The 18444-nt window shown below is 39.5% G+C and overlaps 1 protein-coding gene across 1 annotated transcript in view; it reads left to right on the top strand.

The window, feature by feature from the left end:
- ncmap (non-compact myelin associated protein) overlaps positions 1 to 12837 on the top strand; it is a 35530-nt gene extending 22693 nt beyond the window's left edge. Inside the window, exons 2-4 of the mRNA XM_052036162.1 lie at positions 2224 to 2310; positions 8523 to 8607; positions 10392 to 12837. Of these exons, the coding sequence (XP_051892122.1) occupies positions 2232 to 2310; positions 8523 to 8607; positions 10392 to 10533 (306 nt within the window). The 5' untranslated portion in view covers positions 2224 to 2231 and the 3' untranslated portion in view covers positions 10534 to 12837. The remainder of the gene's footprint in view (positions 1 to 2223; positions 2311 to 8522; positions 8608 to 10391) is intronic.
- The last annotated feature ends 5607 nt before the right edge of the window (positions 12838 to 18444 follow it).

The following is an 18444-nucleotide window of genomic DNA, read 5'->3' as shown; positions in this document are numbered from 1 at the left end:
AATTAAGTTCCAGAAAATGGAATGAATTCTTTCACACCTTGTCTTGCTGCTGGTATTGCTTGGACACTTTTGTTTTTAAAAATTCTTTCTTCACTGGAAAGGAAGAAGCAAATTTGACCTGAATGATTGCATTATCCATTTTGCTACCCTACTCCATCACCTTGTCAATTCACTTTGACTTTCTGACCCATCACTGCATTAATCCTGCCTAAACTTGACTTTCAGCCTGACTTGTATGTATTTACAATTGGTCAGGAGCTTGTTGGTCTTTATGCCTGACTCCTTATATCAGTAAAGCAAAAATACCAAAGTAAATATGAAAATATTCTAAGTTTCCTTTCAATAGAATACTGACCCCACCACTACTTTAGCTTAAAGCCTTATCTATCCACTTATTCAGTTCATTAGGACATTTAGTCATATGAAGTGAAAGCACTTCCAAGTGAACAGCTCCCTCTTTCCCCAGTGCAGGTGGCAGTGCTCCACGAATTGAAACCCATTTCTCTCATATCAGTAGAACATAGAACAGTTCCCATGATGTTGTGCTGAACTAATTAAGCTAATGATGTCTCATTACACTCATCCCTTTTGCTTGCACACTGTCCATATCCCTCCATTCTCTGCATGTTCGTGTGCCTGTCTAAGAGCCTCTTAAGCATCTTTATTGTATCTGCCTCCACCACTACCCCTGGCAGTGCATTCCAGACACCCACCAATCTCTGTGTAAAAACTTGCCCACACATCTCCTTTGAACTTTCCTCCTCTCACCATAAATGCATACCATCCAGTATAGGACATTTCAACCCTGGGGAAAAAGTCTTTTAAATGTGCAACTGTCCAATGTAGTTTGGAGAAATACAATTTCAACTGTTGTTTAAAGCATACTAATTATATTCCACTACACTGGACATTGTACAAGGTGTTAAGCTACTTTAGATATAAGATCCAATGCTTTGGAGAGACAATATTTGGCTAAGAACAATGCATCGGGAAGAGTAAACTGAGACAACTGATAAATAGCTTGAAGTTCTCTTAAGTTCCAAGCACTAGAAAAGGTATAGGCCTAGAAGATGTACTGCACCAATCTGGATGCACTATATGATCACTACAGCATACTAATGACCGTTTTAGTTGGGAGCTCATTGCTGCAAACGTCAATGCCAGTTGGAGGCCTAATTGAGCCCTGTAATTTGGGTTGGATTGGTGGTCAGGGTGGGAAGCAGAAGTCCGTGATCAGAGGATGGGGTCTTGTGGTAGGTGTGAAGTGGCACTCAAGATGGGGGCCAGGGAATTGCATGGGTGGAGCATTGGAACGCACAAGTGTGGCTCTTAACCAAAGGTGTCCAGTCAAATATCCAAAGTGATGGAAAATGATCTGAAATGAGCTCTATTGGGGCTCACTCTGTTCAAAATGCATTTTGAATTTTGTCATGCTATGCCTTCAGCTTTCTAGTCTAGATATTATTACAACAAATAGAATTCTTCAGTTTACCAGCAATATAACAAGTTGAGGTATATGAAGAGGGATGCCATATCCTAGTGGTCATTTGGCTTTCTGACCTGTCACTAGCGTTAATCCAGCCCACAGCTGACATACTGCTTGCCTCAATATGTGTTGTAATTATTGTCTGGGACCATTTTGGTCTTTGTGACTGACTCCTTTAAATCAGCCAAGCAAAAATACCAAGCTAAATAATGTAATGTTCTATTTAAACTAACAAGAGATGTAGCTACACATAGTCAAGATTGAGATCATAATATCTTGGATGCCAGAAATCTAAAGTACCTTTCGTGCACTGTCTCTGTAGCACTGTGTTTTATGGTGGGTTGAGGCAACAATGATATTAACTGTCATGCATTTGTGGAAAGAGGTTCTTGGGATTTGCCGTGCTTTCATTGTTTTCCATCCAAACTGATGTCAGCCCCAGCCTTGCATCGTTTCACACAGATCTGAGCTATCTTGGTAAAGGATATCAGGGTAGGACTCCAGATGAAGTTGGCATTATTATTTCCAGATTACAGAAACTGGGGGGAAGCAGAGGGGGCTGACCTCTTTGTTGAGTCAAAACTATTTTGATTAGTCATGTTATTGTTGCACCACCTCCATATCATCTGACCTCTGTGATAAATTGGCAGTTTACTTGGCACTCAATTCCATCTGGGTTTGTGTTGTTTTTGAAAAAATGAGCTCCTTCTCTAATATATTTTTTCCCTTGCCTATAGCCTTCATTATGGCAGCTAGTTCTACAACAGATGAAAATTTCAACACAACATTGACAACAAGATCTCCTCAAGAAATTCTGTACCAGAGTAAGGATATTTAATGCAATTTTAATTTTTCCCACTTTAAACTAATTTAGCTGAATATACAGTGCAGACTGTTAACCATGAGCTTTTGTGATTAACATTGTAGAATTATTTGGAATTTGAGTTGCATGTTAACAATTGGGTGGGTGGGGTGGAGCTGGGTCCTGCAGTGGAGAGCAGGGGGTAAGAGTACATGGCATGAAGGTGAGGCTTAGTAAGTCACTCTGTGCTGTACTGGTGTGGAACTGGACTAAGAAAACCAGAAGTTCTGTGCTGTGGGGTGTCATCATAGTTAAAGTGGCCATTATTGACTGATGTAGGCTATTCAGCCCTTCCATGGTGTTCTACCATCTAATTATGTCAAGGCTGGTCAATGTTATCTGTTTAATATCACTTGTTTTATAATCACTTGATAGCTTTATTTAACAAAGTGTATTTATCTCAGTTTTGAAAATCTCATTTGACTTCAACAATCCCTTGCAGAAGAGAATCATTAAACTTTTATGAAAATGAACATCTTCTAACTCCACCCTGAATGACCTCATTCCGATTTAAAGGCCGTACATCCTTGTTCTGGAAACCCCACCCAAATCAATAGTTTATTAGTTTCGACCCCATGAATTTTTTTCATCGCCTTCAACACCTTCATTTGATCACAATTTTCTAAATTCAAGGGAGGTTAGGCTAATTGAGGGAACCATGGTTTCTTAATGCACCCGTCCTCATAACATAATACCACAGCGTCTTTTGAATAAATCTATGCCGCACTGCCTCCAAGACCAACACATCCTCCCAGAGATTCAAATAACATGAACATTGATTAAATAGAGAGAATATTTTCTTGTGCTTTCTACAATCATCCTCGTTAGAACATTCATGAATTCAGTCAAGGAGTCTACCAGTGCTTGCAGCCAGAACTGCCCTGTAAAGGATGGATATTGAGGCGAGGGAATGGAGGCAGTGACGATCAATGAACTCTACCCTACTATTATTCTGCTTTTTCAGCAGCACCTCCCAAAAAACAGATACCCCATTTTCTGAAGGATGGGGGTGCCAGGTGCATGGGAACACAATTACCTCTAGGTTTAACTCAAGCCACACATTATCCTGACTTGGATAATATATAGCTGTTCCTTCATTGTCACTGGGTATAAGTCCTGAGATTTCCTATCCAGCAGCTCTATAAGTACCTTCACTATATGGTTCAAGAAAGCAGCTCACTGGGACCTTCTAATAGCCATCAGGGTTGGTAAATAAATGCTCGCCTTGTCAATCTAACCCACTTTCTGTAAATACATTTCAACAAGAGGTTTCAGCATCTATATCCCTGCGCCTGCAGGAGAACACAAAGGAAGCTGAGGGAGGGTGCGAGAAAGCATGAGGATATCCAAGAGAAATAATAGATGCAGTAGATCTTGTTCAAGTGCCAATTTCTTAACAAAAAACCCTTCATGGTGTAAGCAGCTGTTTTACCTGAATAAGTGAACTATTCATTCATCAGTGATTGTCACTGAATTCCCAGAAACTATATCCATGAAAGGAATGAGGTGTACCTTTTGATATGAAAGAAAATCTTGTCAGTGGTTGGGGGGGAAATCTCAAAAGGTCACAGATCAGAGGCAGAAAAAGGCTGTGAAAGGTTGAGGGGATTATGGACATTGGTATTCAAAAGTTGTTTTAACTTATTATTCCACAACCCTAGAGGGAACCGCCCCCTTACTTCAGACACGTTGAAGACTGTAATACTCAGATTCTTTTCCCACCACGTTTATGCTGGTTTTCACCCCCAAGCCTCTTCGTTTTGTTTTTGCTGCTGATTGTGGTTCTACGTTGCTAAGTCGTCATTGTTTATGCTGAACTTAGGCACTGAGTGTTCCAATGATACTTTGCCCTGAGGTCCACTGTAATTAGCACTGTGAACAGATGCTTGACTTCTCTCCCAGAAAACCCCAAGTGGTTTAATAAACATAAAACTAGAAGTAGGATCAGTCCAAACTGCCTCTCAGCCTACTTTGCCATTCAGTAAGATCATGGATAAGCACCACTTTCCTGCATTATTCCATATCCCTTGATTCTCTTATAGCTAAATAAGTATAGATTTTTGCCTTGAATATACTCAGCCTCCACAGACTCCTGGGTAGAGAGTTTCAGAGATTCACTACTCCCTGGGTGCAAAAATCTCTTCTCATCTCTGTCCTGGATAGCTGACCCCTTGTTTTAAAATTATGACTCCTGGTTCCAGACACCCCAGCTAGAGGAAACATTAACTCTGCATCTACCCTGTCAAGCATTGTAATAATGTTGTATGTTTGAGTGAAAGAAAATATAAACTAATTCTGCTTAAACTCCTCTAGTATAGCAAGCCTGCTATCCAAGAAATCCATCTGCTGCACTCCCTCCGTTAAAAATAATCCTTCTTTAGAAAGGAAGTTGCTACGTCTTGCACAGTCTTACAGATACATCCTCACCAGTGCCCTACATAAATGGAGCTAAACATCTCTACTCCTGCACTCAAATCCTCCTGCAATGAAAGCCAACATACTGTTTGCCTTAGTAGTTGCTTTCTGTACACACATTATAACTAAACCTAACCTGATAAGTGTACAAGGACCTATAGATTCTTTTGAACACCAATGCCTTTCAATCACTCACTATTGAAGAAATATTCTTCCTTTCCCTTTTATACTCAATTTCTCATTTTTCTGCATTTTATTCTGTCTGCCATGACTTTGCCATTTGTAGAACCTGCTTTTATCTTCCTCTCTGTATCTTCCTCTCAGCCCACCTTGCTTTGTATCATCAACAAAGTTGGATATTCCCTCATCCAAATTATTGATTATATACTGGGAGCAGCTTAAGCCCCAGCATGGATCCCTGTGGCACCCACAAGTCACAATCTCCTAACCCAAAAGGAGCTATTTATTCCTATTCTCTGATTTCTGTCTGTTAATCAATCCTCCGTTCATTGCCAGAACATTACCCCCAATGCACAGTAGTCTAATTTCATTTAATAACACCTTCCAGGGCCCTTATCGACAGCCTTGTAAAAGTCCATATACATTATGCCAAGGCCTTCATCCTTATTTATTCTGTTAATCACAGAGCAAATATAAACTCTAACTGGTTTGTTAAACATGATTTCCCTATCATAAATCCATGTTGACACTGCCTAGTCCACTTAAGAGATTCTTTTAAGGATTATTTAGGACTAGCTTTATAAGTTTCCCTCCTGAGGATGTCTGGCCACCTGGTCTGCAGTTCCCTGTTTTCTCTCTCCCGTCTTAAATAGCAGGGTTACATTTGCTACCTTCCAATCTGAAAGAATCGTGCTAGAATCCATGGAAATTTGGAAGATGACAAACAGTACAAGCACTATCTTCATAGTACCTCCTTTTGAAACCCTAGGATGTAGATCATCAGATTCTGGGGATTTGTTACCTTTCAGTCCAATTAACTTCTCCAATACTAATGCTGACTAATGCTAATTTCATTGAGTTCCACCTTCACTCTGGACATATCGTTTTCCATTATTCACAGGAAGTTTTCTGTGAAGAGAATCATAAAATATTCTTTAATTTCTCTGCCTTTTTCATTTATTCCTCAATATGATTTCTCCTATCTCAGTCAGTAGGGGATCCAGATTAATTTTAGCAAGTCATTTTGCAGATCAATGGAAGCATTTACAGTCTGTTTTCATGCCCCTCGCTAGCTTACTCTCTTTCCTTCAACTTTCTACTTTCTCTTTCCTTTTCAATGCCTTGGTCCTCCTTTGCTAAATTTTGAAACTTTCCCATTTCTCAGACTATTTTAATTGGCAACAAGCCTTTCCTTTGATCCAATTCTGTGTTTAACTTCTCTTAATAATCACTGCTGGTCCACTTTCCTGTTTTAATTTGCCTTTTGCATAGACCTTGTATTAATTCTGTAAAATGTTAGCCATTGCTTATTTACTGTTATACATTTTAATGCAGCTTTCCAGCCCATGGTAGCCCAACTCATCTCCCATCCTTCGTAGTTTGCAGTAGTTGTCAATCTCTTTTGAACTTCTGAGAACCAAAAGCCTACAGGAGGCATTTTAAAGTACTGGAGAAGTATCAGTACCACAAAATGCTCCAAATTCGTTGGCAGGATAAGCAGAGTAATGTCGGTGTTCTTTCCTTGGCCAAAACCTCCAGCATCAAGTCTCTAATTGCACTCAACTAGCTCAAGTGGGTGAACCACATTACTGAACACCCTCTCCCAAAACAAGCTCCATCACAGCAAGAGGTTTCCAGTGAAATGTTTCAGGAATGTTTCTAAACCACAATCTTTGACTCATGAGAATCCCTGTCCCTTGACTGCCCTAAGTAGAGAAGGGGCATTTGTTAAGGCACTGAGTACTTCATAACTCAATGACAGGAGCTCTCAGTGGACAAGCATTTTAAAAAAAGAAAGCATACGCAACATCCTGAATAACCCACCTTCGCTCTCCATCAAGCACTACCTGCCCACCCATGGCAGTATGCAGATCGCACCTCAGGGCACACAGAACTGAAGTAAAAGTAAGTCATCCTTGACCCTTTGGGCAGCTGAAGAAGTGAAGATTCTCCATTTGAACATCTTAATTACATTGACAGTGTTTTCCTCTGATATTCAGTTTCTTACATTCTAGTAAATGGCCACAAGACTATAAATTGGCATTTTTCCCCTCCCTCAATCTATCACTCCTCCAACCCAAAGACCTGTTTAAGAGCAATTAACTCTGCGCTGACCAATAATCAAACTGGACAATGTTGTCATCTATATTTCTTCCAATTTACAGAGTCAGAATTAGACGGAATGCATTGTTATGAGCCAACTTAAACCTTAATTCTCTTGGTTCAGGAATGAAAACCATAATAGAGAATGATCAATGAGATCATAAAATTCACATGCAAGGTTCTTATTACTGAATGTATTGTATAATGCTCTGTTCACTTTGTTGTATAACTAGCATTGTTATCAAGATTAGATGACAAACCAAGTCTTTGCTGTTTCTTATCTTCAAAACAAGTTTTGTTATCTGGTGCTCCACATTTCAGGGTGTGCTTCTTTGTGTGACTTGTCACTGTACTATGATCAGTTGACACATCAGCTCAGGTCAGGAGTTTATAACTTAAGTGAAAGCTCTTTTTCTTGCATTAATACTTCATTGTTTCTGTAAAGTCAAAGCCAAGACAAAATACAGAACATGCCCTGTGGTGGAATGTGGTGGAAGCAGAGGAAACTTGCTGCAGAGCTGTTGGATAGGCTCTATATTCATCATCATCACCATTGAGGACATGACTACAAACTGCATCCTTTCCTTTTCAATGTTTTCACATCACATGACCTGTCAGTGCCCAGACATTCAAAATGAGCACACATTGAAGAATGAAAAATAAGTTCAGCACTTGTGCAAGGGGGATCATGAATAGCATATGCCTATGAATATATTGTAATTAATTTAATCATGAGAATTAAACAGAGAATCAAGAATTGAATCTTTCAGAACAGAAAGCCCATGATGCTTGTGCGAGCTCTCTGTAAAACTATTCAATCAATTTACTTCCCCTGCACTTTTCCCAAAAATGCTTCTGCTGTGCTTGATTTTATCTTTTAATTTACTTCTGGAAAAATATTGTGGTGCTTTCCCAATCATGAGAACCCAATGGGTAAAAATATCTCCTCATCTCCCTTTTGGTGTCTTTGCCAGTCACCTTAAATCCATAAACTCTGGTTAGCGCCTTGCCAAGGAAATGCCAAAAAGGTATGAAATTCCTTCAAAAGGGGCAGTAGTGATACCGTACAATATACGTGTTCTGAAGTTATTTTGTATTTCCAGTTTATCACAAAATTTCCCATTTGAGAATTTGGTTCAGTGGAAAGAAGTGTTGTAGTTTCTTTGAAGTTTCTTGAAATGAAGGTGAAACTATAGACAACCTTTATTTATTCCACTGATTCACATATAAACACGCACATGAATCTCCAGACTGTTTGTATTGACTCAAAATTAAGTTGATTACCTGCATAAGTTTTAACTGGAGTAGCAAGTTTGTGAAAAAACCCATTATTAACAACAATGTAAGTAGAGTGAAAGGAACTGATGCCAGCAGCATTAACTTCTCATGCTCCCACATCTGACATGGTAGGTTAATGCGGGTAGGGATGCTTGCTGCAGATTGATTATTTATTGATTTTGTTCTTTGTTTTTTCAGGTTCTGGTGCTATTGTAGCTGTTATTGTAATTGGAATAATAATCATATTCACCCTGGTACTGTTCCTTTTGAAACACTACAACAGGTAAAGAAGAAATGAAGAATTATTGTTTATTAGTCATTCAACTAATTGCCATGAATGTAGAAATTGACAGTCATGCCAACCTGTTACATGGAAACTAAAATTCCCATTTATGTGCACCTATGTGTAAAGTGTCTGTCCTTAATTTTGCCCACCCCAACGATTTAACTACTCACTGGCTTTTAGAGTGATCATGCCAAGTTTCTCACATCCAGGCAGACATGAAAATTTACCAATCAACCAAAGGCTTTGGTGCAATTTTTGGTGGTCACTTTTTAAAAACAATGAAATTATTGAAAACATTTTGTTAAAACAGCTTTAAATATATCAAAAGTTAACATTGTGCAGAAATTAATATCCAACCTGCTATGTCTGAAATAGTTATGGGACATATCAGTCTAATTCCTACTGAATCCATTTAAATGCTAATTGTCAACTTGATCAGTAAGGTGGCGGGATAATAACATGGATGCAGGGGAGTTGCTTTTCTAAGGTTGGGCCTGACAGCTTACTAAGGCTGAACAGAGGACACTCTGCTCTGTATTTGACCATGATATTCCTGACCTATGTGCACTTGTTAATTCTGGGCTCCTGAAATGGGCAAAGGTGCATAACACACTTACTAGAAAGGCTGTCAAGACGAGAAATTTCTGTTCTGTGGTTAAACTAGAGAAGCTGTGAATGTTTCCTAGGAACAAGGAAGGCTTGAGAGAAGACTTGATATAGATGTCCAAGACTGTAATAGATTTAGATAGGGTAAATAGAGACTAGATTCCATTAGTAGATGGTACATGGACAGGGACACATAATCAAAGTTATGAGCAAAAAATACAGGAGAAAAAGTGTTGATAAACTTTATGATCTGAAACGTTATGATCTTCCTGATGAGAATGTTTAAAGTAGTCAATCGGAGCTTTCAAAAGGAAATTCATAGGCCCTTTGGGGGGAAAATAATTTACAGGGTAATAGGGAGAGAGCTAGGGAATGGGACTAAATAGATTGCTCCATGAGGAAAAAGCATGGATTCTATGGGATGAACAGCTTCTATACCTTTATGATTAATTCCTTTGTCTTTCTCTTAATGAACATAAAATTTCTAAATAAAATAAATTTCACAAAGTTGAAATGAATCACTAATGCTCCTTCTAAAAATATTTACAGTATGGTTAACTTTGAGGCTTTCCACAGCCAGGTTTCCCATTATCCCTGAGGGCAGTTTGTGCTCGTTCCCTAGAGTTGCAAAATTTGATCTGGACCTTGGACTCTGTGGTCCAGGTCCTGTTGACAAACTATGGATGAGTGAGGCAAATCATGGAAGCGGACTCGCAGTTTACACTGTACCCCTGTGAAGTTTCAATATCTAACATGCACTACAAAAGCTCAAGACACAAGACCAACCAGGCAAAAAAAAATGTTGGGCCAGAACTGCATGCTGGGATTAGGCAGTGCTCCAGGATATAAACCACATAATGCGATTAAAGCTGCGGGAGTGGAGTGGGAATAAGCAGAGAGAAACTATTTTAAAATGATGTATTTTTTAATTTAATAATATGTAGTAGTAGCAAAATATCAACTTGATTGTCATGTCTTTGTATGGGGGGGGGGGGGTCATATATCTTGGTTAATATACCTTGGATTCAGCTTTGGCTACTGTGCTTGTGTAATTGTAGAAATAATGGACTATAAACATCTCTTCTTTTTTCAAATTCCTAGAATCAGAAAATAGTTAAAAGTTTATACATCAAAGTTACGCCAGACTTGCACTAATAATCAATGATTTTCCACAGACAAAATAGGTTGAAAAGAGATCTGGCACCAAAATCATCAAGGCATCCTTCACTCCCACCTCCGACTACCAACATACCTGTCAGTAGACCAACTTCACTGGTTTCTGTTTCATCGAATATCCCACTGGAGAGAAAATATTAACAAGACTCCTAATGACACATAGGCAGAAATGTGCTTTTACAGACTTGGAATCATTGGACTACAGAAGTGTGGGAAAAATGTACTGCTATTACTGCCGACCTGATATGTTGTCTGGGGAAATCACACCGCTGAGTTCACAAGTCTTCATTACAAGACTGCAGGAATTTCATGGAGAATGATGTTGATTTTTTGACAGATGCTTGGGATCACGAATCCTCTCAACAAAAAAACTCTGTTCAAAAGGGCTTGATGTTTTTGATGCAGAGAAAAAATATCGATGCAGAACATACGAAAACTCAACTTTAAGAAGTGCCATTTACAGCCCTTTGGAACCCATCCTTTTTGTACTCTTATTATAGTTTTTAACTCTTTTTAAAACTCCAGTGATCTTGTGTATGCTCTCTTGCTTGGTAAATTAACTCAAATACATCGTAGTTCTTCACAGATATGCATGAATGTTCTTGTTAGCATTGAGAAACTTGCAAAGGAACCTCAGTAAAATGATAATTGGTTTATTATTGTCACATGTACTGAGATACAGTGGAAAAACTTGCCATCCGTATGGATCATTCCAAAACATAAGTACGTTGAGGTAGTACAAAGGGAAAAGCAACAAGAGAGTGCAGAATGTAGTGCCAACCACATCATTTCCGAACTATTCAATAGTTCCACATTGATGAGCTCTTGATTACACAATATCTGCACATTGGAAGTGGCATATAAATTTAACAAACATATTAGTTATTACTACTAGGTTCCATTTTAATATTCCCTCTGCCAACTTCGTTTCATTATTTTATACCTGTGACTTCAATTGTTTGATTATGTGCAATACTTCACATTTATCAGTGTTAAATTTTCCTTGCTGCTTTTCCCCTCAAACACTTGAAAATTTACCAATGATTTTGTTGTTGTCAAATATAACAAGATTACAGTTGTTTATGGCAATTGGGTTATTTGCTAATAATAGGAACACTAAATTCTGGGGATTTGTAATTGACATTCCTCCTGTCATGGTTTTTCTGTATTCCATCTAACCATGTTTTGATGCAAACCCTTGTTCTATCTGCATTCGTAAAGCTTTTAGTTTTAATTAGAAACCTTTTTTTCCAAAAGTTTTATGGAGATTTAGCTAAGCTATATCAAGAGAGTTCCAATAGCTACTTGATATAAAATGTCCTCAAAGAAATCTTTCCTTTCTAAATCCATGCTGATTGTCTCCTATTAAATTATTGCCTGAGGACTACGCTTCCAGCTTAACCCTTGAAAAAGTGTATTATTTTACTGATATTAAACTAATGACCAAGAATTGCCCAAGTCAGATTTTATACTCTGTTTCGGGAAATTTATTTTCAGTAAGAAGTTGTGACTTGCAAACAAGAATTGTAAACAGTCCTGCCTTTGAAATATCTTCTGTCAAAACATTTAATGTAGAAACTTCTGTTGAAACCTTTGCATTTGTGGGTTTCAGAAACTGACTGCTTAGCTGAAAAGGCCATGCACGCAGCATCAATATTTCATGGAAACAATGGCATTTTTTACCTCCTAGTTTCAATGTTTAAATGGCTGCAAGTTACATAATTTCTGCAGTTGATTAATTTTTTTTGCCCTGGCAAAATGTTTCTGAGAGTAGGTCGCTAATGGTGACAATGAAAGAAACCAGTGGAGAATCCACAGCCAAAGGAAATGAAAGCAGTCACTCTGACATCATACTGAGTATACTTGAAAAGGCTGCTCTGTGTTGAATATCTTTTTATTTATTGTTTCATGTAAATGCATAAGTAAAGTTAGAATGTCCTGGTAGTGATGACCAGTATGATTTGATTATAAAATTTTCCTGGTTTTTATTTTTTTATTTGACCAATCAGAAGAAGCATTCGATATATGTAGGGCCTTCTCCATTGAGGGAGATGAAGCCTGAAATGTCAGGATTAGCCTGAGGCATATTCAGATGGCCCTGGTAAAACTCTAAGGCTGGTTCTTGGCTGAAGAGAACCTCAAGAAGAAAAATGCAGGTAGAAGCTGTAAAATTATTCATTCAAATACACATCTAATTTTCTGATAAGATGTAAAAATCTTAAAACATGATCTTAAAAACATTGTTTAATCTGAAGTTGTGAAGGGAATATTCATTGTTTACATTTGAAATAATACATTGAAGTATCAAGTTACATCATTTTGGCAGTAAGCAAAAATAATATTATTATTGCACAGACTTAACTGTTGATAGACTGCTGAATGTCAGATATGTAACCTGGCTTTTATGCTGTTCACAATAAATTTTTTTTTAAACTGCCTTTACTCAAAAATTAGTTGATATTTTTTAATGCAGTTCTATTTTGTTATTCGTTGGCTGTGGTTTTGTAGTTAGCAGCCAAGCAATGGCATGTGCCACTCGCATTGAAGAAAGATATCCATAATGAACTAACAATCTCCATGGTATAGACTTTGCCTTTTTTGATGTTGCCAGTTCGAAAGGAACCCTGGCATCCAGCAGTGGTGATGTCATCAAGTTGCATGAGCAACCAATCATAGAAGGCAAATCAAAAAAGCTAACAGCACCATTTTTAACTAATACTTTAAATATACTACACAACATGAAGTAATGACTAGGACCAGGAGATGAAATGTATCATCTAAAAATGGATGTTGTGCCAATTGTGTGCAAGGACCCCAGGCAGTTAATCTATTACACAACAGATTAGTAAAATTCAGTCACATTGCGTACAAAAGCATTGTGTGACATGATACAATTTTAAGGTCAATGATTGTAAAATGAAACAACTTAGCAATTTTTAAATAGCCTTGTCTCACCAAATTGTTTTTGTTCTACTTACTGAAATATTGTAGAAATGTGAGCACACAAAAAAAATACAGATCACATCAATGGAATCAAACTTCATAAGATTGTTATTTATGCATATTTAGTAAGGACTGTTTTTGACCCGCTAGAATAAGTTTTTTTTTACTTGACAGAAGTTTGCAGAGATGAGTATTAAGTCCATTGTTTTTCTTATTTTATATAAAAATGAACTTGGCTTGGGTATAGAAAGAACAATTTTGAAGTTTGCAGGTGGCAATGTACTAAATAGCAAAGAGGACTGTATTAGCCTACAGGAGGGCATAGGCAGACACATGACAGCTACATTATATCGGAGACAAATGAGATGTGATGCACTTTGGGGAAAACAAGAACGACAAGATGCTATAATCTAAATGGTGCTGTATTTGGAGTAGGGTGAATGGGGAAGTGGGGTGTTGGGGTTGGGCTGGATGGAGTTGATGCAGGAGAAAAGGGACCTGAAGATGCAATGCAACAAATTCGTAAAGGTGACATGATCAGCTGGCACTTTATGGATGCTGTCCCAATTGTATGCAGGGCATCTTAGACAGATATTTTATTACACACCCGATTTCTAAACCTCAGTCACATAGCATCGCAAAAAATTGTGCAAGACAAAAGAACTTCAAGCTCAACCGTTGCAAAATGGCCAGGTCAGCTGAAAAAAATATAAACAGAAAATGATGGAAATGCTCAGCAGGTCAAACAGAATCTGCGGAAAGGGATACAAAGTCAGTTATGGGTTGAGGAGCCTTCATCATCCTGAAAGATTAAGACTGTTTCTCTTTCTGCAGATGCTGTCTGATCTGCTGAGTTCCTTCAGCAGTTATTTTTGCTCCAAATTCCAGCATTTGCAAACTCTTGTTTCCAGCATTTTCTGTATTTTACTTTACATTTTCAGCATTAGCAACTTTTTCATTTTCAATTTTTTAACCAGTTATTCTAATTTTGTCTCTTAATTGTGACCTTATCCTGCAGTTTGCTACCCTATGTGGCAGAAGCAGAGTCACTGATGCTCCTGACTTAAAAAGGGACTTTGATTATCTCTGTTGAAGGAGAAGTAGACAAACTGAGCAGGCCTGCAGATCTGCAAGCCTTCTGAAGGTTTTGAAGATGATAAGCTGCACTCAGATAACGCCTAAGGCCACTCCTTCAAAGCTGAGAGCTCTTGCTATCATTCCCTTACCCAACAAGTCATTATCAACTGTGAGAAAAATGTACCCAGCTCAATGCCATATATCTGTGAAGCTCCTGACTGATACTTAGTCTGTATGGCCTCCGATACTTCAGGCACCACAGTAACCAATGCTTGCTCTTGGAAGATAATTTATGGTGCGAATCATTAGCCGGAAAGATACAGTTCTATTGACTTAAACCATATAATAAAAACTGAATTAATTCATTAATTTATGTTGACTGCTGGTTTGAAAGCCTAGAACTTTATTGATGCTAGCAAAGACTCATTCAATAATTACATTGTGACAGGAACTAACATTTTGTCCCTGGGCTACCACAGTGAAAACGATAACACACAAGGCTGCTGAGACTGGCGGTTTATGGGTCTTTGGCTGTCATTATCAGGAGGGGAAGGTGGTTGGTGAGTCAGGGGGCTGTGATCATTGGTCAAGAATAGTGGTCCATGGTCAGAGGCTGGTTATTGGATGAGTGTTAGGTTTTAGCAGGGGTCTGGGGGCTGTCAGATGTTGGGAATGGAGTGGGATTTTGGTGGTCTGGGGGTGTGTGGGTGATTCGGTAGGTTATATTGGGTCACGTCACATTGGATTGTAGGGTAGGACAGTCAAGTCAGGAGCTGTGAATAGAAGGTCATGAAAAGGAACACAAGGCTGGCAAAGGTGAGGGGAGGGTTGAGGTTGGAGGTCATGACAAAGGTCCCGAGTACTGATCAGCGGCCAAATCCGAGTCCTTTCAGTCACCCAGAAACAGGTTTCATTGGAAGCCCGTTTCTGGATGAGTGGCTGGAGGATGGTACTGGCAGAAGTGGGGTCCAGGCATGAGTTTTGCATTATTAGATGTCACTACACACATTCAAGGCTCCACTGTATGCGAGGCCTCAAATTCACAGGGGGCATTGACACAAATATCACAGACTTTGTGATCTTTACAATATGTCCCCACTTATTTTTCGAAGAAATTGGACCTCATTCCATACGATAAAACTTCAGGCAAATGATCAGCCTGTTAAATCTATTCTGTACTGCCCCCTAGTGGGAATTGGCTGGTCACAGTGCGGCAGTGCACAGAACTGGTAGGCTTAGAAGGTGCTGTATTGTGTACGTTAAACAAAGCAGAAGTTTTATTTGTTCGGATGCGGGGTGTTGGACCCGAAACATTAACTCTGTTTCTCTTTACACAGATTCTGCCTGATCTGCTGATTGTTTCCAGAGTTCTCCTGTTTTATTTTATAGGTTAATTTGTGAAGCCTCATATTTTACAAAATAAGCAAGTCACAGAGGTAAAAGAACAAAAGCACTACTGATTTGCGAGAACATAATGACAGTATTTAGACAGGATATCCTCAAGTAATCAGCCAATGAGGCTATGTGGGTAGAATTTAGGAATAAGAGAGGTCACGATCACTTTGCTGGAGTTATGCAATAGGCCTCCCAACAGTCAGCAGGAATTAGAGGAACAGATATGTAAGCAAATTGCAGAAAGTTATAAAAGCAATAGGGTTATAGTAGTTGGGGATTGTAACCATTTCAATACTGACTGAGATTGCCTTAGTGCAAGTGGCTTAGATGGGGCATAATTTGTTAAGAGTGTACAGAAAGACTTTTGAGACAACATGTAGGCAGACCTATGAGAGATAGGGAGGACTTGACTTTATCATAGGGAACAAAACTGGGCATTCAGTAGAGGTGTCAATGAGAGGACGCTTTGGGAACAGTGGCCATAATTCAGTAAGTTTCAAGGTAATAATGGAAAGGGCTAAGGTTGGTCCTCAAGTTAACATCTTGAGTTGGGGGAAGGTGATTTCAATAGTGTAACAGAGGACTTGCCGAAAGTAGATTTGGAGCAGATGCTTGTGGGTAAAATGACAGCTGACAAGTGGGAGTCTTTTAAAATAGTCAGAGTTCAGGACCAGCATGTTATTGCACCGGGTTTTCTACACAGCAAGTAGTTGATATCTGGAACTTGCTGCCAGAGGAGGTGGTGGCATCAGATAAATATAAATAGGCCAGGTATAGAAGGATGTGGTCCTAATGCAGCAAATGGGATTAGTGCAGGTGGGCAAAAAGGTTGGCATGAAGGTGATGAACTGATGGGCTCGTTTCTGTGCTGCACAACTCTGTGACTTCAGTGCCCAATGTTATAATACTATGCAGATTTCAGCATCTGCAGTCTCTTGTGTTTCCCCTATAATACTATGTGGTTATCATTTGCTGGTGTTTAAAGTGATTGATGGAATTTTGGGCCTATGTTCATGTCAGAAATTCCACATAGCATTTAACAAAGGTAGAAATGCCATGTTTGGAGTGTGGTTCCAAAATAGGTTGGCGGCAGTGACATTTTGACTAACTCAGTTGCATAGCCATCATGTAAAGTTCACTGAAGTCAGAACAAAACTAATATTCAGCTCTTTAATCTATCTCTGCCACTTGATGCCATGGCTGATCTCATAACTCCACCTTCCTGCACAATCCCCCTATACAGAAGGGGATGGGTTGAATGAGATGTTTACTCCTCCCACGGGGTGGGGGGGGTGGAGTTGTGAGATGTTAGACTGGTTCATGGCAGATCCCAACTCACAAAGACAGCATTGGTTTTCCAGTTTGCCCTTCCAGAATAAAATGTATGTTTTTCCAGCTTGTTCCTTTATCTGGCCATCTGCTGCTTGTCATGTCTCACTCAAGGTGACAATGTCAACTCTTAGATAGACACATGAATGATAGAAAAATAGGGGGCTATGTGGGAGGGAAGGGTTAGATAGATCTTAGAGCAGGATAAAATGTCGGCACAACATTGTGGGCCGAGGGGTCTGTACTGTGCTGTAGTGTTCTATGTTCTATAAAGTGCCCGAACTCCTGGCCTATGATAGGGCAGCCATGTTCACATCTGTTGTTGTTGGAGTTCTGAAGCTCCACATGCCAAACTTCACACTGTCTTATGAACATTAGATGTGTGTTATTTCTGCTAATGTGTGATGCCATCAGCTACCTCATGGACTTCACAGGATTAAGTCTTGATCCAGAGGAAAGGAGGGGGGTCCAAGACCACTGGAGATCAGGTTCTCTGCTGTATTGATATTAACACACAGAGATGTAAATAGACACATGCTCTGGGCACACACACATACACATCTTCATAGAACAGAACAGCACAGGGGCAGTCCATTTGGCCCATGATGTTTGTGCCGCCCATGATGTTTGTGCCAACCATGATGCCAAATTAAACTAATCCTATTTGCCCACAAATGATCCATATCCCTCCACTTGGTCACTGCTTCCTCATCACTTCCCACCCCTTAACCCCTGTACCCTTGCTTCTTTCCATCCTGGAATGCCTTCTGCTTCAATATCCCCTTCAGTGTCTAAACTGCTCCCATCCTTTCTCTGTTCTTTCTTGTACTTTGCTGCTGGGAAAATTCAATGATCAGCCATTGGGTTGTGGACTACCCAGGTGGAATATAAGGTACCGTGCTTCTAGTTTGTGCCTAGCCTCACCCCGGCAGTGGAGAAGGCCAAGGATGGACAGGTCGGTATGGGAAGGGGAGTTGAAATGGCATGCAACTGGGAGCACAGAGGAGGGCCATTGTGGACTGAGTGCAGGTGTCCTGCAAGGTGGTCGCCCACTCTACACTTGGTCTTGCTGATGTAGACCAGGCCACGTTAACAGCACTGAATGGAGTAGATGAAGTTGGAGGAGGTGCATGTGAATCTTTGCCTCACCTGGAAGGACTCTTAGTCCCTGGACAGTGATGAGGGAGGAGTGATAGGGACTTACATTGCACCTTCTAGGGTGTAGGGAAAAGTGCCTGGGGACAGGGACGGATGGGTGGGTTGGCATGAGTGAACCAGGGAGTCATGGAGAGAGTGGTCCCTGAGGAA

Source organism: Pristis pectinata, chromosome 22, assembly GCF_009764475.1.
Source record: "Pristis pectinata isolate sPriPec2 chromosome 22, sPriPec2.1.pri, whole genome shotgun sequence".
Lineage (NCBI taxonomy): Eukaryota > Metazoa > Chordata > Chondrichthyes > Rhinopristiformes > Pristidae > Pristis > Pristis pectinata.
The sequence above is the reverse complement of the archived record's forward strand: the minus strand, read 5'-3'. Positions and strand labels throughout refer to the sequence as shown.